The 24,810-nt window shown below is 37.8% G+C and overlaps 1 protein-coding gene and 1 pseudogene across 2 annotated transcripts in view; one reads left to right on the top strand and one right to left on the bottom strand.

Moving 5' to 3' along the window:
• The window catches only part of DCBLD2 (discoidin, CUB and LCCL domain containing 2), a 93,387-nt gene that overhangs the window by 39,427 nt on the left and 29,150 nt on the right, over positions 1-24,810 (top strand). For both annotated transcript variants that reach the window (XM_037058916.1, XM_037058917.1), the window contains 2 exons: positions 14,068-14,205; positions 23,963-24,014. In XM_037058916.1, the coding sequence (XP_036914811.1) occupies positions 14,068-14,205; positions 23,963-24,014 (190 nt within the window). The remainder of the gene's footprint in view (positions 1-14,067; positions 14,206-23,962; positions 24,015-24,810) is intronic.
• On the bottom strand, positions 20,335-21,586 carry LOC118995700 (E3 ubiquitin-protein ligase KCMF1-like; annotated as a pseudogene).

Raw genomic sequence — 24,810 nt, 5'->3', positions numbered from 1 at the left:
TTTAATCTGTGGTGGGTCTCTTAAAGGCAGCATATATATGGGTCTTGTTTTCTTATCCATTCAGCTACCCTATGTCTTTTGGTTGGAGCATTTAAGGCATTTACATTTAAGGTAATTATTGACAGATATATATTAAGTATCAGTTTTTTGTTAGACTCTTTTCCTCTGGTTTCTTCCTCCCCCTCCTCCTTCTCGTCCTCCTCCTCCTTCTTTTTCAAGTAAGCCTTTTAACATTTGTTGCAATATTGGTTTGGTGTTAATAAACTCCTTTAGCTTTTTCTTATCTAGGAATCTCCTTACTTGTCCTTCAATTTTAAATGATAGCCTTGCTGGGTAAAATAACCTTGGTTGTAGGTCCAGGATTTTCATCATCTTAATTATTTCATGCTACTCCCTTCTGGCCTGAAATGTTTCTGATGAGAAATCAGGTGGCAGTCTAGTTGGAGTTTCCTTGTATGTAACCACCTGCTTTTCTTTGGGGGCTTTTAGGATTCTCTCCTTATCTTTAGGCCTTGCCAATTTAGTAATGATGTGTCTTGGAGTGGGCTTCTTTGGATCCAACTTGTTTGGGACTCTGAGCTTCAGGACTTGTGTGTCTTTTTCCTTCACCAAATTAGGGAAGTTTTAGTCATTATTTCTAAATAGGTTCTCAGTCCCTTGCTCTTTTTTCCTTCTAGTATTCCAGTGATGTGGATGTTGTTATGCTTCATGTTGTCCCAAAAGTTTAAGCTCTCCTCATTTAAAATTTTTTTTTCTTTTGCTGCTCTGTTTGGGTGTTTCTTTCTACCTTGTCTTCCAAATCACTGATTCAGTTCTCTGCTTCATCTAAGCTACTGTTTATTCTTGCCAGTGTATTACTTATTTGAGACATTGCATTCTTTTTTACTGACTGGTCCTTTTTTATGGTTTATATGTCTTTTTTCGTGCTGTTAAGTATCTTTATAATCATAATTGCTTGCCTCCATGTCATCTAGGTCTTCTGGGGAATTCTCTTGTTCTTTCGTTTGGGGCTTGTTTCTTTGTCTTTCTGTTTTGGCCTCTCTTTGTGTTTGTTTCTCTGGATTAGGTAGATCTACAAGACCTTGGTATGTGTCTAAGTCAAACCCTGACTGCGCCTGGCCCTGGGCAACCAGTTTAGATATATCAGCGACCCACAGCATGTGGCTCCCTTTGCTGGGCCTGTTCGTGTGCAGAAAGAACCAAGGTGTGCACCAAGGCTGGTTTATTTCAGCACTGGGCCTGTGGGAGGGTCAGCTAAGTCTCAGAGCTCCCTGAAATCAGACTCCGCCTGCAGGCTTTCTGTAGGGTTAATCAGTGAATGTCTTCCAGCTGTGCTCCTCAGCAGTCAGGCTTAAACACCATAGGGTGGGGTGGAGTATTTCTTGTGGGTAGGGCTATTGCTTCCCCTCAGGCTGCTGCCATTCAGAGAGGAGTGCGGTGCCTGAGAAGGATGGCTTCTGCAGTATGGAGAATGACTCAGCCCAGGGATCTTGGCAGCTGATCCTTCAGCTCTCTCCCCAGAGCTACCAGCCCCAGACTCTCCTCAAGAATCTCTAGTCCACTCTGCCTTCCCTTGGCAATGGATGCAAACAGAAGTTTTCTGTATTGGCCCTTTAAGAGGCTCTCAGCCTCTCCAGCTGTTTCTTCCCGGTGGACGCAAAGTCTGCCACTTTTTCACAGCTGAATGTTGTTTGCATTCCTTTCCTGGTTCTGGTGTTGTAGGCTAGGGAGCCTGGCTTGGGGTTTAGACCCCGCATTTCTCATGGGGAACCCCCTTGGCCACTGGAATATCCCTTTGTGGAACTTCAGCTGCTCCAGTGGGAGCCCAGCCAAGCCTCTTGTGCCTCCTCCCCACTCCCTACCAGTAACATTGTGGTAAAGTGGTTTCTACTGTCTGTCCATGGTTATATGTCTTCTCTCCAGCTATTCAGGATGATTTTTCTATAATTTAGTTGTAATTCCAGTTTGTCCTAGGAGGATGTTAGTGTAACTTCCACTTACTCTTCCGCCACCTTTAAGCCATCTTTGACTTTTCTAAAACCACAGTGAAACATATTAAATGCTCTCTGTCAGTCTTGCTGCTCAAGTTCACCTAGGCAGTCTTGAATGAAGTTCATTTTTGAATAGATTGATTCCTTAAGACTGTCTTATGAGTGCAAAGTCCCTTGCATGTTTAAAATTGTTTAAAGTTTTTTATGATTTTGAGAGCTTGATTACATATATCCATGATTCACATCTTCCTTTGATGTTCTGAAAAATACTTTCATTATTGTCTTGCTTTTACATTTATCTTTGAGAAGTGGATAGCAGTTCACTTCTGTTCCCCTTAAAGGTATTTGATCTTTACATAGAGGCTGTGAGACTTCACAGTTTACCTTTAATGAAGTCTGACAGTTTTACAGGTATATATGTTGAAACCGATCACTGTGGGCTAGTTTTCATTGGTTTCCAGCGAGCGCTTTCAGTATGCAGATTCATATCTTTTATTGGAGACCATTTGCTTGAATAATAGTTTTAATATTATTTCTGTTCTGTTATATATCTTTTTTGGACACCTTAATTATTAGAAAATTGTGTGTGTGTTTGGCAAGGTACTATTTCTCCTTCTAGCTTTATTTTTAACCCCTTTACCATGCAATTTCCAAAGTATGTATACATACTTCTTTCACTAAAGTGTTTCCTTTCCAAAATTGCCTGGTCAGGATTTCTGCATTCTTAAGTTCCTTTCCTGAAGTCATTATTCTCATCTATCAATGTATTTTTAAAAATATTTTCTGATTGTCTACAGGAGTATTTTGGTCATCTTTTCTCCCCCAAAAGAGTCTTTCATTAACTGTGCCACATAAGTTACTCTTAGACTCCATGAATTCCATTGATATACTTCAGGGACCTATGAACCTAAGAAGAACAAAATATTTTCTGTTCTCTACTTTCTTCTCTTTTTTTAAACTTTGTGAAAAATTATGTTGTAGTGTTCAGTATTCTTTCATTTGAAAGAAGTGAGACGATTCACAATATTATTAGCATTCTTAACATTGCACATTTAGAGTAGTTCCCCATGGTCAGAAATTAAAGAAGTAATCATTATAGGTATCTATCTATAGGTATCTCATCTTAATCATTATAGGTATCTTGCACATTCGATATGAGCCACAGAGGTTCATGTGAGATACAGTCCTAACCTATGAAAACATGACGTTAAGAGGATAAAGGATCTCATATCTACTTATCATGAAAACACAGTGATTACTGTGAATGTTTTTTCATGACAAGACTTGGTAGGAACTTAAACTTACCTTGGATTTGACCCTAATGCAGAAGCATCAGATGAGGTCGTTTTTTGCATTGCCATATACAATTCAAAAGATGTTAGTGAATCTTTGTGCCCTGGAATAGTTAAGTTGGTTTGTGGACTGGAACAGAGAAGAAATACTGAAGCTTTGTCTTTATAAATGATAAAGTCATCACTTTATCATTGATAGAGTCATCACTTCAAAATGTTTCTTCTCATGCTAAGAGACAGGTCAATGACAGATTGACATCTGTCCCATTTTCATCAGTATTCAAATGGGTGAAACTTAATCTGCTATGTGATGCTGACTCCATCTAGAATTCCTGTTTGTAAGCTTTTGTAGGAAATATGAGAAGCCTTTTAACATCTCCTAAGTGGTTAAAGTTTGTTTTTCTGGAAAACCTTTGAAAGACATTTCTTGGTGGGTTGTGTATGTCTCACCTGTGATACTTGGCAACACATCTGGTTTTGCTGAAGACTACACTTTATTATGACTCATTGTTTTTACAGTTGTATAGTTGGCATGAGAAACTCTGCCAGCTATCCTGGAAAAATTTGTCAACTTAATAGGAGCCAGGGCTTTGGGTCACCATCTTTTTAAGTTTTTTTCTTTTTTTTAAAGTATATTTTATTGATTATGCTATTATAGTTTTCCCCCTTTTTTTCCCTTTATTCCTCTCTGCCCTGCACCCACTCCCCCAAGTTCATGTCCATGAGTCATACATATAAGTTATTTGGCTTCTCCATTTCCTGTACTATTCTTAACCTTGCCCTGTCTATTTTCTACCTACCAGTTATGCAGTTATACTTCTAATTTTTTCCCATTTTCCCCTTCCCCTCCCCTCTGATAACCCTCTGTGTGATCTCCATTTCTGTGACTGTGTTCCTATTCTAGTTGTTTGCTTAGTTTGTTTTTGTTTTTGTTTTTATTTTTTTAGGTTCAGTAGATAGTTGTCATTTTACTGTTCATAGTTTTGATCTTCTTTTTCTTCAGTAAGTCCTTTTAACATTTCATATAATAAGGGCTTGGTGATGATGAACTCCTTTAACTTGACCTTATCTGGGAAGCACCTTTTCTTCTCTTTCATTCTAAATGATAGTTTTGCTGGACAGAATAACCTTGGATATAAATCCTTGCCTTTCCTTGACTTGGAATACTTCTTTCCAGTCCCTTCTTACCTGTAAGGTTGCTTTTAAGAAATTGCTGACAGTCTTAAGGGAACTCCTTTGTAGTTAACTTTCCTTTTCTCTTGCTGCTTTTAAGATTGTCTCCTTCTCTTGGCTAATGTAATCTTATCTCTGTAATCTTGGCTAATGTAATTATGAGGTGTCTTGGTGTGTTTCTTCTTGGAGCTAACTTCCTTGGGTCTCTGAGCATCTTGGACTTGGATGTCTGGTCCAGATTGGGGAAGTTTTCCTTCATTATTTATTTAAGTAGGTTTTACATTTCTTGCTCTTCCTCTTTTCCTTCTCGCACTCTTATGATTCAGATTTTGGAATGTTTAAAGTTGCCCCAAAGTTTCCTCAGCCTCTCCTCATTATTTTGAATTCTTGTTTTTTGGTTCTGTCCTGGTTGGATGTTTGTTTGTTTCTTCCTCTTGTTCCAGATCATTGATTTGAGTCCTGGTTCCCATCTCTTCACTGTTGGTTCTCATACATTTTCCTTTATTTCACATTGTATAGCCTTCATTTCTTTATGTTTTGACCATACTCAGTCATTTCTTTGAGCATCCTGATTACCAGTGTTTTGAACTCTGCATCTGATAGGTTGCCTGTTTCCTTGTTGCTTAGTTCTTTTTCTAGAGTTTTGATCTGTTCTTTCATTTGTGCCATATTTTTTTGTCTCTGCGTACTTGTTATGTTGTAAGGGGCGGAGCCTTAGGCATTCACCAGAGCAGAACGACCCTCTTTGCTGTGTTGTGGTGCTGTCTGGGGGGGAGGGGTCTGAGAGAGAACAGTGCCACTTGCTTAGCTTTTACCCTACTTTCCATCACTTCCCTCCCTTCCCACAAGTGGATTGTGCTCTTTCAGGTGCTGATTCCCAGGTGAGTGGGTTTATGTACGTTCTAGGATGCCGTGGACCTCTCCAACAGACTCTCCCATGAGACTGGGCATTTCTCCCACTGCCACTGTAACCCCCACAGGTTTTTACAGCCAGTGGTTTTGAGGTTTTAGTTTCCCTTGCAGGAACCCTGGTCGCAGAGTCCGTCTTGCTCCCCGGTGGTTCCTCATGGTTTATCTACAGGCAAGTATGGGATATCCTGGTCCACCAGCCACCATCTCACCCACCCCCACCTGCCAGCCCCTGCCTTGTGATGCCCTCTTCGCACTGGCGTCCCACCTCCACCCCTCCTACCAGTCTGGATGAATGTTTCTTCTTTAACTTGTTGGCTGTGACTTCCACACAGTTTGATTTTCTGGCAGTTCTGGTTGTTTTTGCTTTTAAATTTGTCATCCTTTTTTTGGTTGTATGAGGAAGCAAAGCATATCTACCTATGGCCTCCATCTTGACCAGAACTCTACATTCCTTTTAAACACAGGAAATATGTGATTGTTACTTGTCTTTATAAATATATAAGCAGATAGTAAAATAGTTTAAAAGGAGTTTAAATTTGTAGCCTCTTATCATTCTCTGTAGGGTAGTCTTCATTGAAGCACTAAAGCTAATGCTAAATCCAGTCAGAAACAGCAAGTTGTTGTTGGTCACAGTATAACAGAAATCATTATGCAACTCTATCTTAGACATTCAAAAAGAAAATATGAAATTACTCCTGGTCAGGGGGCTAAATTTTACAACTCCATCTCGCTGTTGCTCACCGAGCACAAGGCAGTGATCCTTGAAGCCCAGCTTTTTAAGGAAACTTTACTAATGGATGTTATTTAATGACAGCATTTTCTCTAAACATTTTCTTGGTATTATAATGGCCTCTCCTGTACTATAGAGACCTCAACTGCGTGCCCTGTCCCACCACACTGAGTTTTCTGCAGGCAACACTGGAACTATGGGGTTTCGTCACTGAATCCCCAGCACACACCCAGCTCAGTGGCTGGATATTCAGGGGCTTGATAATATATACTCAGTAAGTGAGTTCCTTTGAGAATTCCATGTTTTGTTTTTGAGATTAAAGGTGTTTTTGTATATAGGCAACCAAAAATTATCCCTAAATCTGTAAATTAGTTAAATGACATTCTCCAAGCAAGCTACATTTCCATCTGTTGGAGGTAGACAGCCTTGATGTGCTTTTGCCCTAGCAAATAGCTCCCCACTCTCCATTTTATCTCTCTAACTTGAAAGTTCCTAAGAGAAGCTCTGTTCCGTGGCATGCCTGGCAATAGTTTCAATGATCTTCCATTTCATTAAGAACATAAAGCACGTTTTATGTTTCATTACAGTATTAGTTCCACATGGTAGTCTCTTTGAAATTAGATGCGTCTCATCTTTCTATTTAACATCTTCCAGAATTTAATATGTTCTTCATCATTTACTAAAAGTACTTTTTATATGGACATAGGAAAGAGGCAGAATACAGAATATTTCCATTTAACATCTTTCAGAATTTAGTGTGTTGCATTTTACCATCTACCAAAAGTACTTTTGATATGGACATGGGGAAGAAGCACGATAATCTTATGATCTCTAACCTCTATGCAGGCGGATACACACTCATTACCAATAGGGACAAGGCAGGTAAAATAACTGACTGAAATGGACTACATGTAATAACAGCATTGCCATAATGAAAAAAATCATAAGTAAGCTTAAGGATTAGAGGCATTAGGGAGTACTGGGGACTGTGGCAAACTGGAGCATGACTTTTTCTTTCAAAGAGGACAGCTACTACTTTGAAAGGACAAGTACAACGATTTAGAAAACTGGCCCAGGTTTTGTTTTTTTTGTGTGTGTGTGTTGATTTTCTAAGAGAAGTCAGAAATTCAGAACTGATATGAAGTTTCCACACTTTCAAAAATTTGGCAACTGCCCTGGCTGGTGTAGCTCAGTGGATTGAGCACAGGCCTGCGAACCAGAGGATCACGGTTCGATTCCCAGTCAGGGCACATGCCTGGGTTGCAGGCTGGTTCCCTGCAGGCGAGCCTCCAGCATGGGGCATACGAAAGGCAAACCATACATTGATGTTTCTCTCCCTCTCTCCTTACCCTCTAAAGGTAAATAAATAAATAAAATCTTAAAAAAATATATATATATATATTTTTTTTTAATTCGGCAACTAATTCAAGCATTTTTGAAATGGTGCATAGCCTAAAACTGCTGGCCAAGAGGCCAAGTAAAATACATCTGCCTCCTAATTTATATTCTGAGCCATAGATTCCAGCTTGTGCCTTATACTTCTTTCAGATTTCATCATGCAAAAGCAGTGTATTCTTACCATACACCAAAGTAAATTTCTGGTTGTATTAGTTTTTGGTTGTTTCATAACATTACCACAGACTTAGCAGCTTAAAACAACACAATTTAGTATCTGAGTTTCTGAAATTCAGAAATCTGGGCATGGCATGACTGCTCAAGGTCTTGCCTGGCTGAAATCAGAATACCAGCTGAGGATAAAGGGTCTCTTCCAGGCTCACTGGTGGTTGGCAGAATTCGTTTCCTGGTAGTTGTAAAACTGGGCTCCCCATTTTCCTGCTACTTGTTGGCCAGGAATAGCTTTCAGTTGCTAGAGATAGTCACCTGGAGAGATAGGTCATAGCTCCTCCCGTTTCTAAAAGATCGCATCATTCTTTAACACTCATCACCACCTCTCCATGTCAGTTTACCCTAGGAACTGCAGAATGCTGCCTAGGTTGTTTGTATGTTTTAGCGATTATGAATAGTGCTGCAGTGAAATACGATGTGCAACTGTGTGTGGACATATGTTTACACTTGTCTTGAGTATATGCCTAGGGGTAGAATTGCTGGGTCTTACGGTAGCTCTTTGTTTAACTTTTTGAAGTACAGCCAGGCTGTTCGCGAAAGCAACTGCACCATTTTACAATGCCATGAGCAGGGTATGAGGGTTCTGATTTTTCAACCTCCTTGCCAACACTTGTTATCTTTTTTATTCTAGCTATCCTAGTGGGTGTGAAGTAATACCTCATTATGGGTTTGATTTGCATTTCTATGGCTAATATTTTGTGTGTGTGTTGCACATTTTGTGGATTTTAACAAATGTAGAATGACATATATCCATCATTGTAGTATCATATGGAGAATTTTTCACTGCCCTAAAAGTCCTCTGTGCTCTGCCTATTCTTCCCATCTTCATAGTTTCACCTTTCCAGGAATCAAACAATCCGTAGCCTTTTCAGATTTCCTTCTTTCACTCAGTTATATGCAGTTGAAGTTCCTTCTTCTCTTTTCATGACTTGGTAGCTCTTTTTTTTTTTTTTTAAGCGCTGAGTAATACTTCATTGTCTAGATGTACCACAGTTTATTCATTCACCTACTATAGGACATCTTGGGTACTTCCAGGTTTTTCCGATAATAAATAAAGCTGTTATAAACATACGCCTGCAGGTTTTTGTGTGGACATAAGTTTTCAGCTCCTTTGGGTAAATACCCAGGAGCACAATTGCGCGATTGTACAGTAAGGCTATTTAGTTTTCTAAAAAATTCCTAAACTATTTTCTAAAGTGGCTATACCATTTTGCTTTCCCACCAGCAGTGAACCAGAGTTTCTAATGATCCACATATTTGCCAGCATTTGGTGTTGTGAGTGTTCTGGATTTTGGCTGTTGTACTATTTTATCACTGTTTGTAATTTGTGTTTCCCTGATGACATATGGGATAGAGGTAAAGCAGCTTTTCATGTGTTTGTTTGCCATCTGTGTATCTTCTTTGGTGAAGTCTCTGTTAAGACCCTTGGCCTATTTTTAAACCAGTATTTAAAAAACTGGTTGTTGAATTTTAAGAGCTCATTGTATAGTTTGGATAAGAGTCCTTTATCAGGTGGCCTTGATCGGATGTGTCTTTTGCAAATATTTTTTCTCAGAAGTTCAGCTTATTGATTGTTTCCTTCCTGAATCTTACCTTTGGTGTTGTATGTAAAAAGCCATAATCGTACCCAAGGTCATCCATATTTTCTCCTGTGTTACCTTCTAAAAGTTTTATAGTTTTACATTTTACCTTTTTGCTTTTTAGTTAATTTTTCTGAAGGGTATAAATAAAGGACTGTGTCTAGGGTTTTTTGTTTTTGCATTTGGATGTCTGATTGTTCCAACACCATTTGTTTAAAAGACTACCTATGTGCTCCATTGTATTTGCTCTCTTGTGCTTTCAGTTAGCTATATTTATGTGGATCTATTTCTGAACTCTCTATTCTGTTCCATTGATCTATTTGCCAGTTTTTTTACCAGTATACTGCCTTGATTACTGCAGTTTTATATAGTATTGAAGGTAGTGTCAGTCCTCCAACTCTGTTCTTCAGTCTTGTGTTATCTCTTCTGGGTGTTTGGTCTCTCGATATAAAATTTAATTTAATCAGTATACATAAAATGTCTTCCTGAGGTTTTGACTTGGGCTTCATGAATCTGCAAATCAAGTTGAGAGGAATTGACATCTTCATAATATTTAATCTCCCTGTCACATGAATATGGAACATCTCTCCATTTATTTAGTCTTTTGATTTTGTTCTTCAGAACTTCGTAATTCTCCTCGTGTAGATTTTATATTTCATTTGGGGGGTGCTAATGTAAATTGTGTTTAAAATTTTAAATTTCACTTGTGCATTGTTTTTATATAGAAAAGCAATTGACTTTTGCATACCAACCTTGTATTCTTCAACCTTGCTGTAAGTACTTATCAGTTACAGGAGCTTTTTTGTCAATTCCTTTGGATTTTCTACACAGACAGTCATGTCACCTGTGAATGAAGACAGTTTTGTATCTACCTTCCCAATCTGTGTAATTCGTCTTACTGCGTTAGCTACTAAGTATTTCCAGTATGATGTTAAAAGAGTGGTGAGAGCAGACGCCTTGCTTTGCTCCTGATCTTATTGGGAAAGCTCTAGTTTCTCACTGTTGGACGTGATGTTAGCTGTAGATTTCTTTTTAATATATATTTTTAAAGATTTTATTTATTTATTTATCTTTAGAAGGGAAGGAGAAGGAGAGAAACACCAATGTATGGTTGCCTTTCGTGGGTCCCCTGCTGGGAGTTGGCCTGCAGGGAACCAGCCTGCAACCCAGGCATGTGCCCTGACTGGGAATCGAACCGTGATCCTCTGGTTCGCAGGCCTGTGCTCAATCCACTGAGCTACACCTGCCAGGGAGCTGTAGATTTTTTTTGTAAATAATTCTTTATCACACTGAGGAAGTTCCCCTTTATTCCTACTTTACTGAGAGTTTTTATCATGAATGAGTGTTGGTTTTGTCAAATGCTTTTTGTGCATCTATTGATTTGATCATGCCTTTTTTTTTTGCCTGTTGATATGATGGATTTCATTAATTGATTTTCAAGTGCTTAACCAACCTGTATATGTGAGATGAATCATACCTGATCGTGGTGTATAATTCATTTTATACATTGTTGGATTCGATTTGCTAATGCTTCATTAAAGATTTTTACATTGATTTTGAGGCGAAACATTGGTCTACAGTTTTCCTATAATGTCTTTGGTTTTGGTCTCAGGGTGATGCTGGTATCATAGAATAAGGAAGTACCCCCTCTGCTTCTCTCCTCTGAAAGAGATTGTAGAAAATTAGTGTAATTTCTCCCTTAAATGTTTGGTAGAATTCACCAGTGAATCCATTCGTGCCTGGTGCTTTTTCTTTTGAAATATTATTAATTATTGATTTAATTTCTTAAATGTAGGCCTATTTAGATTGTCTATTTTTTTTGTTTGAGTTTTGGCAAATTATGCCTTCCAAGGAACCTCTCTGTTTCACTTAGGTTAGCAAATCTGTGAACATAAGAGTAGTTCATAGTATTTCTTTATGATCCTTTTAAAAGTCCATGGCATATGTAGTGAGGTATCCCCTTTCATTTCTGATTTTAGTGATTTACACCCTCTTTTTCTTATTTAGCTCTACTTATAAAGGCTTATCAATTTTTTAATTTTTTTCTGTGGATTTTCTGTTTTCAATTTTATTGATTTCTGTTCTAATTATTTGTTTTCTTCTACTTACTTGGGATTTAATTTGCTTTTCGTTTTCTCATTTTCTAATAATTTTTTTAACATTTTTATTTTCCTGGACACATAGATTCTTTTAGACTGTAATCCAGAGTTTCAAGGGCATTATGGTGACTAAGATAATATTTGTAATTTTTATATGTATTCACAAACTGTTTTGAAGTATGTCACTTATTTGTTTATTCATGTGAGTTTCAGTAGATGTTTTGCCTAACTTTGAGAACCATCAGGAGGACCTATAATTGTTGTCTATTAAATGCTTTATTTTGATTTAGGAATACCTTTGAATGGCCAAACTGGGGAAATTGTATTAAAGAATTAACAAGCATATCAGAAGGGGACCCCCAAAAAGCGGAAATTGTCTTCTGAAGGGTGGGTCCTTTGTAGTACAAGTTTCCCCCACTGGGTGAATGTTCTAGGAACCCATCTCTATCAGTGTACCCGCCGGCATGGTTGTGAGAGGCTGCACTGAGCTTCAGTGAAGTTTTTGAAGGCTCTTTCAACAGATTTGCCTATTTCATGATGGTGATTTACAAGCACACCTGCTCACACCACACTAAAGTGTTCAGCAGTTTTTGATCAATAATGGCATGACCCCCATGCCCCACTCTCCCTGTTTACCCAGTCTTGCCCTAGTGACTTTTTTGTTTCCCCCAAATGAGAAAAGTCCCCAAAGGCAAATGTTTTGCTGATGTGGAAGAGGTAACGCAAAAGTCAGCAGAAGCACCTAGCATCAAAATCAACAAGTTTGAGAAGTGTTTTGAGCAGTGGAGAAAACGTCTCAGTAGGTGTGTTGCTTCACGTGGAGAGTACTTTGAAGGTGACTAAAGTTTAAACATGTAAAAAGAAATACACAATTTTTAATAAGTAAATTCTAGGTTTTTTGGAGTCCCCCTCTCGTATTGGCCAGATTAGGAATGGTTTTTCTTCTGCCTTTCCCAGAGTATTTTGCTGGGAGTGTGCATGATTTGTATAATGGGTAAAACCTGTGATCAAAGGCGAGCCAAGTGAGGCGGGGAGAGTCATCTTGGCTGTGAATAGCAGGTGAAGGCAGGAGTTTATCTTGTACTTTTTGACGCATTTAAGCACTTATGAGGTCAGTTATTGTACTTTTCTTTCTCTGATTTTTAAATTGTGATTATGCGTTCTTTAGCACTGCCTTTTGAGTTTCACAGAATAGAGTGGTTTAAAGTATGGTTTTTTTTTCTACCACAGATTGAATTTACTCACACTTTGGAGGATAGCATAACCTCAAATAAAGAAATGGTGAAACTGACATGCTAACAAAAAATACTTTTATGGTTCTATCCATATTAAACGGGTTAGAAAGGTTTTTAAAACATTGTTTCACATACATTTGTTTATTATTTTATAGACATTTTTATAAACATCTTTGTAAAGCATGATGATGGGTATTCTTTAAATATAATCATTCTCCTTTTTACCTAAAAGGATCTGAAGTCATTTTTGTACTGAGCACCTTAATTAGCCTTGTAATAAAATCACACATACATACACATATCCTTACATGGCAAAAGACAGCTATTGCTGATGAACCCAGATGAAGCTGTTGTTCACAATTACAAAAGCGAGTCTTGTGTAAAGATGATGGTTGACATAATTTCTCTTGCATTTACCTATTCCCACTGGGCTGTAAGATGTGATAGGCACTGGCTCTGCACACATTTGGTATGCTAACAAATATATAGCATTGAAAAATATTACCACTTTAGTTAATAGTTGGAATAATGTGAAATATATATTACTCCGATTTTAAATGTTTCATATCCAAAAATAATATAATATTTAATATTTATCCTCTTAACTAGACTATTTCTGAGTTACTTGTAAAAAACAAGTGTGATGATTTAATCATCTTTATTTTCTGCATATTCAGATAACTGGTAGGGTCCTTTGATAATGTGTTATCTTGCTTGAATGTTAGAAATGTTGATGACTGTTTTTGAATTACATTCTGTATTTAGAAATAGAAGGTGTGGGGGGTTTTGCACAGTTGATATTTCTAAAGAAGAAACAAATGGACAAGATGTATTTTATATTGAAAACCATAGCAACTAAGATAAGTGTATATGTTTACCTTGATGTTTGATATTTATTCACTAAATGGTAAATAAATTGAGACTTTAAAAATTTTTTTTCAATATAAATGATTACCTGGAGTGATTGACCAAAAATTCAACAATCCTTGGAAGAAAAATTGAGAAGGTTCATAAAGGTTTAAGAGGTGCCCCGAGGCCAGGAATCTAGGTGCACTGGTGGGGAGCGTGTGAAGAATGTTACTGATTGACTATCAATTTATTTGTGGGCCACCTGCCTGCATGAAATGCTTTAATTTTTTAAAATTTTATTATTATTTTAAAGAGTATAAAACTGTATTTCACAAGAAACTGAATCTTCAAAAGGCCAGTGATACTCGTGCTTGCTGTGGGTTTGTTTGTTTGTTTGTTTGTTTTAATCTCTTGAAGAGTTACTACTTTTTTTTACCCTCCAGAGTAATGGGATTTTTAAACACTAAATATTCTAGTTATTTTATACTGTTTAGGATGCCATTTGGTATATTATTCTTATACTTTTCTACATTGACTTCATAAGAATCACAACAAACATCTGTTTTTCTTTAATTTTTAGGCAAATACTGTGGTCTGGGGTTGCAGATGAACCACTCAATTGAATCAAAAAGCAATGAAATTACAGTGCTGTTCATGAGTGGAATCCATGTGTCCGGACGAGGATTTTTGGCTTCTTACTCAGTTATAGATAAACAAGGTAATTTTCACTTTATACTGTAGCTCCAGCATTTTAGAGTCTGTGAAAACAAAAACAGAATGCTTCTTTTAGTACCTGTTATCTAAATTTGGAATAGAGTAGAAGGACTGAGCAGTTAATAACAAGTACATAAATTTGACAAATAAAAATAGATCACTTTTAGAGTCTAGTAATTAAAAATGTTAACTTTTACATATAAAAGTACATATATTTCCTTCTCACTAGTAGAGGAAATACTAATTTTCTATTCCCTATAACATTGGAACGCAAAAAACAAGTTCTAAAAGCCTGTCAGTTATTGAAAATGTTGTATATCAATTTAAAGCTGTATTATCTACATGTTACTATTTCATAGTACTGGGTTAAAGACAATGTTACCATTTTTCTCAAAGAATAGAGTCTCATACCATCAGAAGTACACTGATTAGTATCTGCGACATTATAAAATAAACATGAAATATTTTCCAAAAGTGTAATGTTTAGAATCTGAAGGACGGGCTAAAATCAAGGTTATTAAGTGTAATAGAATGCACAGTTGGTCCAAATCTCAAAGACGGAGCACCAGACTTGAATGAAATCTCTCATGTGTTTTGGCCCTTTGGTGTGTATCCATTCCCCTCTGCCATTAAGGGTGCTGTGGTGAGGAAAGTCAAGAAATGTCACTAGTACAGGGATATATCAAAACAGTTATTTTAGTATTCAACAATAATTTATCTGTGTTTACCACTTAAAATTAAGAAATTGTTTTAATTATACAAGTGAGAAAATTGTCAAGAACCTCCCAGGTGTGAAAATGCTAGGCATTGGGAATGACCAAGGGAAATGCAGGCTGCTCCTTCTTGGCTATGATAGGTTTGAAATACATACTATATGTTGTATTAAAGTTTTTGTTTAGAATGTGTTAGAGAATAAACTTGTTCTTTGTGAGGAGGAGCTGCTTCCCTTAGTTTCTAAGCTGTGGAACAAGGTATGAAGGCTAATCCCTAAGGGAGCATGAGAAAGAAAACTCATTGGATGCAGTAATAGGAAGAGAAGGAATGTATGCTAATGAGCAATTAATGTCTTTGACAGAACCAGGAAAACTAAGGGAATGTAGGGTTGTAGAAGGGGCACTAGGTAGCCCTGGAAGTAAAGCCAGGTGACCTCTAGCCAATCATTGACCTCTGTGAACCTCATCTGTAAATGGATTGGCTGTGAGGAATAAATCTAAATACATGTATAGTGCCTGTAGGCACACAACATAGTAGGCACAAAACAAATGTTAGTCACCCGCCGCCCGTTCACCACTGTACACACAAACACATACTCATTTTCCCCATCCCCTAACATCCAAACAGTAAGTTAAAAAAGAATATGATGATAGATTTTCATCCTTTCAGTTTTATTTCCTGAAAGCCTTTGGTCGATACATGAGAGGATAGAAAATAAACATTTAGTTTGCTTATTCAGTTTCTTGGTCTTAATATCATGTTAAATTATTATTTTGCTTCATATTTCCCCCTTCTCTCTTTGTTATTTGTTGAGATGAAGGTTTTTAAAAAATAAGTATTGTCTCTTTAAAAGAAGGGGAGTTGTTACATTGGATATTTAAATTATAGAACTTTTTGGTCCGTAAGTGTTCTGCATTAAAGTTTCTTAAGAATTGACTATTATTTCAGACAACAGAATCAATATGTTGTAAACTTACATATATTGATGCCAAATTGATTCCAAATAGCTATGATATTATTTTACATAAATCCTCACTTCCATAGCTTTTAAAAGAATTTCCGCCATAATCTGCAAGTTTTTTATAGTAACACTTTCAAATCTTAGAGTCATCTTGGGAGATCCTCATTTCACAGCTCTCTCCTGAGGGCTGTGTTGCTTTTTTTGAATATCCTTGTTCCATCCAATGAGTATTTGTTTTATTTGAAGTTGAGTGAATTGGCTAAATTCAAGAGAAGATGAGTTAAATTTCTTAGTACTGCTTCTTGGGTGGCTTTTTAGTCACAATTTATTATAATGACTCATTCATTTGAAGGCTGGTTGGTTTTGCTTGAGAGTTTCCATTTGTTTCCATCCAGGAAACTTAGCTGCTGCACTGAATTCCATGAATATTTTCAGGGACCATCGCTGCAGGTCCCCACATTAGAAACCTAGTTGAAGGTTTAAAGTTTTTGAGAATGAAGGTTGTGGAAAATCTTGCTTCAACAGTGTCTTCACTTGTTAAACTCTCACAAAGACTTGTTAATGTAATAGGATGTGTGATAGAGTCCTGATTTGTTTGATATAGACTGATTTTCATTACTTTATGCAAGAGCCCATTGCAAAATTCTGTTCTTTTTAATGGCTTATTTCCATTATGGTTGCCATTGAGAAAAGAGCAATAAATAATACACACACACAATCATACCTTCATGGGCTTTACAGCACAGAGCTGGACAGAAGATCTCGAACACACAGTTACTTAATTGTAGTTGTGGTATAATGTATTATTAAGTCCAGTAAGTCCAGTAAAAGGATACAGTCACCAGATAGGGGCCAGAGGGGAGTGGGGAGTTGAAAATGGATAAACAGTAAAGTTCTCCTGAGGACATCACTTATAAGTTGAGAACCGAAGGATTCATTGGAGGTTCCAGACAGACAAGGAATTAAGAACATTCTAGGGGAAAGAACAGCAAATGCAAATGTCTCGTGGTGGGAAAGAGTTTGGGGAACCAGAAAAGAAGCCAGCACAGCCGGGGTGAAGTGAATGCATGGCAAGTAGGTCCCATTATTCGGGACTTGGTAGAAAATGTAGGGGTTGAAGCCGGACTGGATTTGTGTTTTTTATAGCTTTCATGGTTGTATTCTTCTGTTATTTTTAATAATCTTTGAGCAGTAGTTTCTAGTATTTTCTATTACCAGTTATTTTTTTAAATTTTCACCTGTGAACATCATTTTGAAAGATGTTCAAAGATGTATCTGCCAGTGAAAGGGAAAGTTTTCCCATTTCCCCACTGGGTAGCAAGCAGAGACACATAAATGTCAATCAGCACTTTCAGTGGTTATGAGAGGATTGGGATTTCCACTTGGAGTTAGTGTAATTCCATCAAATTAGACTAGTCTCTATGACATTGAATTTTTCACCTGAAAATTGAAGATATGTGTGTACCTTAAAGATAGTCTAGACATCATATTAATAACCACTATTTAGAGTTCTATAGAGAGAAACTCCTGAGTTACTCTACTCCCAGTCTTACTGAGAGGCAGAAAAACCAGCCTGTTACTCAGAGGTCCAGACTTAGTAACTCAGATCATGTAATCTAGTATGCTAATAAATGCAGACATTTTCATTCTGAAACATAAACTTAAAAACATAGCATTTACCACTGAGCTTGTAAACTAAATTTTATAGGTGAGTGACCTAAATTTTTAGTTTTGAATCTGTGTAGCATTGACCATTTTCTAGGAAATGCTCAACATTTCTAGAATCATTCTGGGCCATGATTTTTTTTAAGTTATTTTATTTTTTTAAATCGTTTTTTAAAAGATTTTATTTATTTACTTATCTTTAGAGGGGAAGGAGACAGAGAGAAACATTAATGTATGGTTGCCTTTTGTGGGTCCCCTGCTGAGAGTTGGCCTGCAGGGAACCTGCCTGCAACCCAGGCATGTGCCCTGACTGGGAATCAAACCACGATCCTCTGGTTCGAAGGCCTACGCTCAATCCACTGAGCTACACCAGCCAGGGCTTTTTCTTAAGTTATTTTAGTTTTACAACAGGTTGCTCAGAAAACGTTACCTGCATTTGCATGAAAGCTTCAAGTCCTTCAAGTTTCTGTCATGTGCCCTAAGTTGGGTGGTGTATCTGTGCACAATTGAAAAGTAATAGTCTGGTATTTCTTTTGTGGAACGTGAAATCATAACTTAGCATTACTTTAGATTTCACCTATCCAGAGTGTGTAGTTGTCAGTCTGAAGTTTGCCTTTGTTTTTGTGAGGAAAAACCATAAATAGTTTTAAATTTCCTGTGAAGTAAAATGATCCAGTGTACATGTTAACCTACTTCTTAATTGGAACTCATAAACACTTGTTCACTCATTGCCTGCTGACCCCTTAGAATCTGAGGTCAGTGCTTAAGACTTGTGAACAGCTGGGCCTGGGGAGTATTTCCGTTTGACAGTGTTATTGTTGCTATATGTTAGGTTATTTTTAGAGTTAACACCAGTAGTGTAACAATTTTCTGATTGCCACATTTTTAACCACATTTTTTGCAAATATTTTCTATTTTATATCAGATTATACCAACTTATAAATGAACCATAGGGCAAAATAGAAAATTTCCTTCTAATAGAGTCCAGATTTCTGTACTGGTTGTGTGTGTTTCTTCTTTCCTTCATGGAATGTTTTTGGTTTTGAAAATAGTATGAATTCCTTAGATTGCTTGCTGCCTTAATTATACAGTAATTTTATAGAATCCTTTCTGTTTTGAGTACTACACTTACCTAGGTTTCCATTTTTAGTTTTTCCATTGTCTTCCTAATTTTTCTTATGTTGTATCTGGCAAATATTTCAAAACTTTTAAGCCATCTAGTAAGATTTTTTAATGCATTCTCAGTTTTCATAGATATCTTTAGATTTATCCTTATTTATGCAAAAATGAATGTGTATAGTGTTTGCATAATATAATACACATGTAGAAAAATATCTGTATTTTGGTGTCAGTTTGTAAAAAAAAATGGTGATGATGAGCAAAGTGTTACCAATTTTTCAGAGAAAGTATTTACAAACAGAATTTGTTAAAACAGTGTTAACCCAAAGAAGCAATTCAATTTAAGCGATAGAGTTTATTCCAAGCTGACAAATAACCTGAGAGCACCTTAATGATTTTAGTGTTTTCTGCATGTTTCACTTTTTGAGTACGTTAGGAATGCTGTGATGGGACTGGACGTCTGTACGACTTAGTGTCTGTATTTGTTCACCGATGCTCTTCCTAATGTCCTCATTAGTGCCCAAGATACTATGTAGGGCACAAAAGATTTGCTCAGTCTTTTAATGTCTTATATTCACTTTTTAGTATGTAGATTTTAGGTGTTGACAGGGTTTGACTTACTCATCTGACCACTGGGTTGAGAGTAGACCGAAGGGGAGGAAGGACAGAAAAAAAGGTCAGCAAGAAACCTATTTCCATAATTGAGTTATGATTACTTGAACTAGCGTGGTGGTAGTGGAGGTGTCAAAAACGATCAGATTCTGATATATGTGTATATATGTTCTGAGAAGAGGCTAATGGACATGAAGAAGAGAGTCAAAGATATCTCAGGTTTCTGACCTGAGCAACTTAAAAAAAGATGAACTTACGTGTAAAGTGCTTAGGCCAGTGATTATAACAATAAATATCAATAAAGCTCTTATTTATCAACTCAGTCATTATGCTGGATCCACTTTAACCAGTCCTCCAATACCAGCAAACTGGTGATATGCTTAAAGTGCAGGACAGTGTACAATTTACTCTATTCATTTTTAAATAATTTAAATCAAACATTTAACACACACACAAAATATTTACCTTCCCTGGACTGTGTTCTTAGCAGCTGCGAGCTTTACAGTGATAGTGGTTTTCTGGACAGCTGTGTACTCGGGGAGAGATTTCAGGAAAGACACATTTGAAGGCTCCTAAAATTCCTGGATTAATTGATGTTTTCTTTTCCTTTCTGGAGTTGTAACGGTCAGAGTCTATAATCATGACTTGCTTTCTCTGTCTTTAGTCATCTTGGCTGCCCTAGTAGCTGTCCATTTTGAATTCCTATTTTTCTTCTACGGAGCTCTGTTGAGCTCCCATGGAATTTTCTTAAGGTAAATCATCCAAGTAGTTTTCATTCCTTAGTATTCATAATACACACAGCAGTTTCTTTAGGGATCTCGGTTTTCCTCTTCAGTTTGAATGGGGAGTGTTAGGAGATCGTTTTGCGTGGCAAGGTACAGAGAGCAGAGGCCACCCCTGCACTGCCACCTACATTTACCTGCTAGAAGTAAAAATTCAGTGGAAATGATTACCATTATATATTTTTCTCTTCTTTTTGAATGTACACATGTAACAACAGTGACAGACCTGAAATTACAATCACCAAACAAACCCAAGATATGTCCGCTTTTGTTGGCAAATTCAGCACAGAGGACATTGTCTGAGAATTGGGATCAAAAGAGGAGGTGCTGGAGGCTCCCTTTCTTTATTACCCTCTTTTAAATATAGGTTTTCTAAAGCAGCACCTAAAAGCATAAAATAGCTACACAGCCTAAAGCACCACAATGGGCCATCTTCCCTGTTCGCCCTCACGTGAGAAGGAGCTCTCTTCATGCGCCGAGTGGACAGAAGGAGCCTGTGCACAAACAGGCCGTGGTCTGTGCACTCACTTTCCATGGTCTGGTGCTTGGTTTCAGACACTTTAGGATCGTTCCACCTTGTTAAAAGAAACCGGGAGTTCTGGATAGTTTGCTGAGTGCTCTCTGTATTGGTGTGTTGGCTGTTGCTGTGGATTGTGTGATTGATGGTAGTGGTGACATCCTTAGAGTGACGACTTGTGTTGCATGCAGTCTCCAGTTGCTGCCCTTGTAGCTCCAGTGACACCTGCAGTTTTCGTAACTGAGAAGTGCAAAGGCCAGAAGAATTAAGCTGTGTTCCTATAGAGTGTCTCACTCCTGGTAACCGAGATAAAGCTCAGCTGTAAGATTCATGGTTTCCCTGTTGCTTGGAGAGTGAACTCTAAGGACAAGAAAGTCCTCCAGTAGAACTGTTGGTAAAGTGCATGTTTGATCTATGAGCAGCAGGACCTCCTCATCTCCAGCCAGGGTGAAACATTCGATGTATGTCAAACACCACTCAAGTCATAGGGCCCTGGGTTCAAGTTCATCTGTGACATGATTAGGATCACTTCCAGGTAATGCTGGACATTCAGGGTACATCACTTCTGTTGATGTTTCTGCATGTTCAAGTGTAGCTTGTTCTTGAAGAGATGTCTTTTATAGCCCATTTTTCCACAATAGGGGCAAGTAAGAGACTGGGCTACTCTGCAGGGAAAACTTCCCCACCATAGTAGAAATCAAATCCACCCTTGTTAATATGCACTGCATCTGCAGGGGGGAGAGGGGGTCAGTTGCATGCATTGCTGCTGCTGTTATACCACTTTCACTAGAAGATGCACAAAAACCATAGCAAATTAAACACTTAGATCTGCGGCCTTGAAAATTTCCTTTTAAACATGCATCACAGTTGACACCTTCATGTTGGGACATCCTAGTTTAGACAGTGGTGGCACAGCCCCCCCCCCCCCCCCCCCGCAGGTGAGTCCCCAGAGAATTTGAGAGCAAGGACAAGTGAGTTGCACACAGTTGCGTGTCGTGACTGGAGTTTCAGCACTGCATGGACTTGACAGTAAAGCCCTGTTCTGATCAAGTGTATCAGTAGTCGCCAGCATCTGGCATGTGGCCTGAGGGAATGGGGCCAGCTGGCAGGCTCCTTGTGGTTTAAATACCCTGTTGGACCACACAGGTACCTTTTAATCTCAATCTATTAATCTTTTTTTTCTAAATCCTTTTTCCCATTACTATTTAGTGCCCTTATTACCTGCCCCCAGCCCCACCCAGTGATTTGAACTTATGAATCAGAAGTTCAATTTCTAATCTCAGAAGCTGGAAACTCTTTTGGTAAGGCAGGAAACTAGAAAATTAATTCTTATTAATATAAGGTAAAGATTCACAGAAATAACTAGAGTATATACAATTCAGTTTGTCTGCTTTTCTCAGTCAGTAAACCTAGTGGTAGTGAACCCCTATCCAAGCATGTATCCTTTTGAATTCCTAAAAAACAAATATTTAACCTAATCACCATCCAAATGCTGCTGCTATGTAGATAATAACTCATATAATTGCTCTCAAAATACCACTTTTCTATTGGTATAACAGATTTTGTGCTCTAGCTCTTTCAAGAAACATTTTAGTTGAATGACAACATGATTTCTTCGGAAGTGTAGAATAGAGTCATCAGTTATCCTATTGTTGCTGTGGTGGCCATTAATTTAGCAAATTAATTGACTAAATTAACGGCCACCATCAGTATACCAGGACCCCTGCGAGGCACCATCCCCCTCAGTGTATCGGTTGCCCTCAACAAAGTTGTGTGGCCAAGCATCTGCATGTGAAGCCAGTTACCTTTGTGATCGCCTTAGGACGGTCTTCCAAGTTTTCCTCCCTACTGGGCCAGTACATGGTTGGACTTAGCCAAACCTTCTAACAATCAGATACTTACTCATCCATGTATTTAATAAATGGTGATTAAAAGCCTCCTTTTATGCCATGTGCTAGGATTGCTGCTGGCAACACAGAGGTGAGGACGAATGGCCTCAGTCTGTGTGCAAACCAGGCATCATCTAATGATGTTGCTCATGACTCTGTGATGCACCAACAAGCCATTTTGGCCTCTCTGGGACCTTAATTGTTGGAGGCTTGTTAGCGTCCTCCCTGGCTTTCAAGAAACGGAGACGTGTCACTCAGACAAAAAGTGTTAATAAAACTAGGATTCACTAGCAAAAAAAATTGTTCACATGTAACACATGCTACTATGAGAGTGTGATAGTCATCCATTCACTAAAACAAACACAACAAACTTAAGTGTCTACCGTGTGTTAAAGGTGTTTCATTTGCCAAGGTTGGGCAGCTTCTGTGAGGAAATGACAGTTAAGATGAGACCTTCGAGAGGAGTCAGTTTATCTAAAGGGCAGTTGAAAAGCCTCCCAGACTGAGTGAACAGCATGTTCCAGAGAAGACTAGTGTGGCAAAAAGCCAAGGTGGTACCAGATGAGGCTGAGGCAGGACCAGGCACTTAGAGACCTTGTGGGTCATGTTGAAAACTTGCCCTGTGTCCTAGGAGCAGAAGTTCCTGCCGTGGAAATGTTGAAACCAAAGCCACCTTGTACATACCCTGTGAACTAGGTCTTAATTAGACAGCTTAGCTTTTACTCAGATTTGTTGATTTCAAGACAGAAAATTTCATATTTTAAAGTTTTGTTGTATTTAGAGCACTGGTTCTCCAACTTTAGTGTTTAAGAATTACCTGGAGGGCTTTTTTAAAAAAGATTTTGGGGCTCCACTCCCAGAGATTCTGTAAGTCTGGATGGCGTTGGATTTGAATTTCTAGTTAAGTTCCCAGAAGATGTGATGCTGCTGGTTCTGCTGTGGACCGGATTTTGAGTTGCAGCTATTTGAGTTAACTCACCTCTCTTCTAGCATCGTTTTCCTGGTGTGTAAACCACCAAAGGATCTTTTCTGGTCATACAATAACTAAAATAGTTTTTCTTTTTGGAGGGAGCTATATTTTGTAGAAGCCATTTAAAGGCTGTAAATTATACTTATCTGTGTGCCTTCTGTATACAGGGTGGGGCAAAAGTGGGTTTACAGGGTTTTTTTAATGGAAAGTAGTGCAATAATGATACAAGAATAAACTCAGTTTCATGTACTCACAACTGTAAATCTACTTTTGCCCCACCCTGTATGTATGTGACCATGTGAGGAAATATGGTAGCAAACTGCATGGGGGAGACCTAGCCCAGAAATCAAGATATTTAAAATGAGAAAGAAATGTTGATTAACAAAAGTTTGTAAAATATTATTAGTACTACTTTGATAGCTATTGAGATTTTGAAAATTTAGAACAATATTATTTGGGATTTGGAAACAGTGTTTCATCAAGGATAAAACCTATGTATTATTAAGTCAATTTTTTATTTTTGTTTTTCTAGATCTCATTACTTGTTTAGACACTGCATCCAGTTTTTTGGAACCTGAGTTCAGGTATGAGCATGTTTGTGCTTTTTTTCCCCCCTTAAATTTACTCTTCATTTACTTCATACTCATTCTTTATACCCTTAAGATTAATGTACATGGTGACACGTAGGAGGGGGAACTTCCCAAAAGAACAGGAATTAGCTTGTGGAAGGCAGGCGCCTTGTAGTACAGGCTTCCCCCGAGAGGTGAATGTGCTAGGAACCCATCTGTATCTGTGTACCAGGTGGCATTGTGAGAGGCTGCATTTGGCTTCATTGAATTTTTTTTAAAGGCTTTTTGAACAGATTTGCCCATTGCATGATGGGTGATTTTATAAGCACACCAATCCACATTGTACTAAATGTTTAGCAATTTTTGATCAAAAGTGGAATGATGCCTATCAGCCCCCCTCCCCAACTTACCTGGTCTTGCCCTGACTGACTTTTTTTTTGTTTCCCCCAAATGAAAAAAATCCTCAGAGGGAAACATTTTGCCAATATGGAAGAGGCAAAACAAAAAACAGCAGAAGCACCTAGCATCAAAATTGACAAGTTTAAAAAGTTTTTTGAGCAGTGGAAAACACTTCTCAATTAGGTGCATTGCATCAAGTGCAGAGTATTTTGAAGGTGACTAACATTTAAACATGTAGGAACAAATACATGATTTTTTGTAAATAAATTACTAACCTAAATAAGGTATTCTAAGACCTCACTCCATAAACCAGAATCTATTTAAAGCCATTGAGTTGCCGTGTTTAATTTTTTCATTCCTTATAGCATTTGGATCTTCTTCACAAAAGTGAAACTAGTAGCTCTTCAAATCT

The sequence above is a fragment of the Sturnira hondurensis genome, unplaced genomic scaffold (genome assembly GCF_014824575.4).
Source record: "Sturnira hondurensis isolate 20B ecotype Veracruz unplaced genomic scaffold, ASM1482457v3 Scaffold0010428, whole genome shotgun sequence".
Taxonomy (NCBI): Eukaryota; Metazoa; Chordata; class Mammalia; order Chiroptera; family Phyllostomidae; genus Sturnira; species Sturnira hondurensis.
The sequence above is the reverse complement of the archived record's forward strand: the minus strand, read 5'-3'. Positions and strand labels throughout refer to the sequence as shown.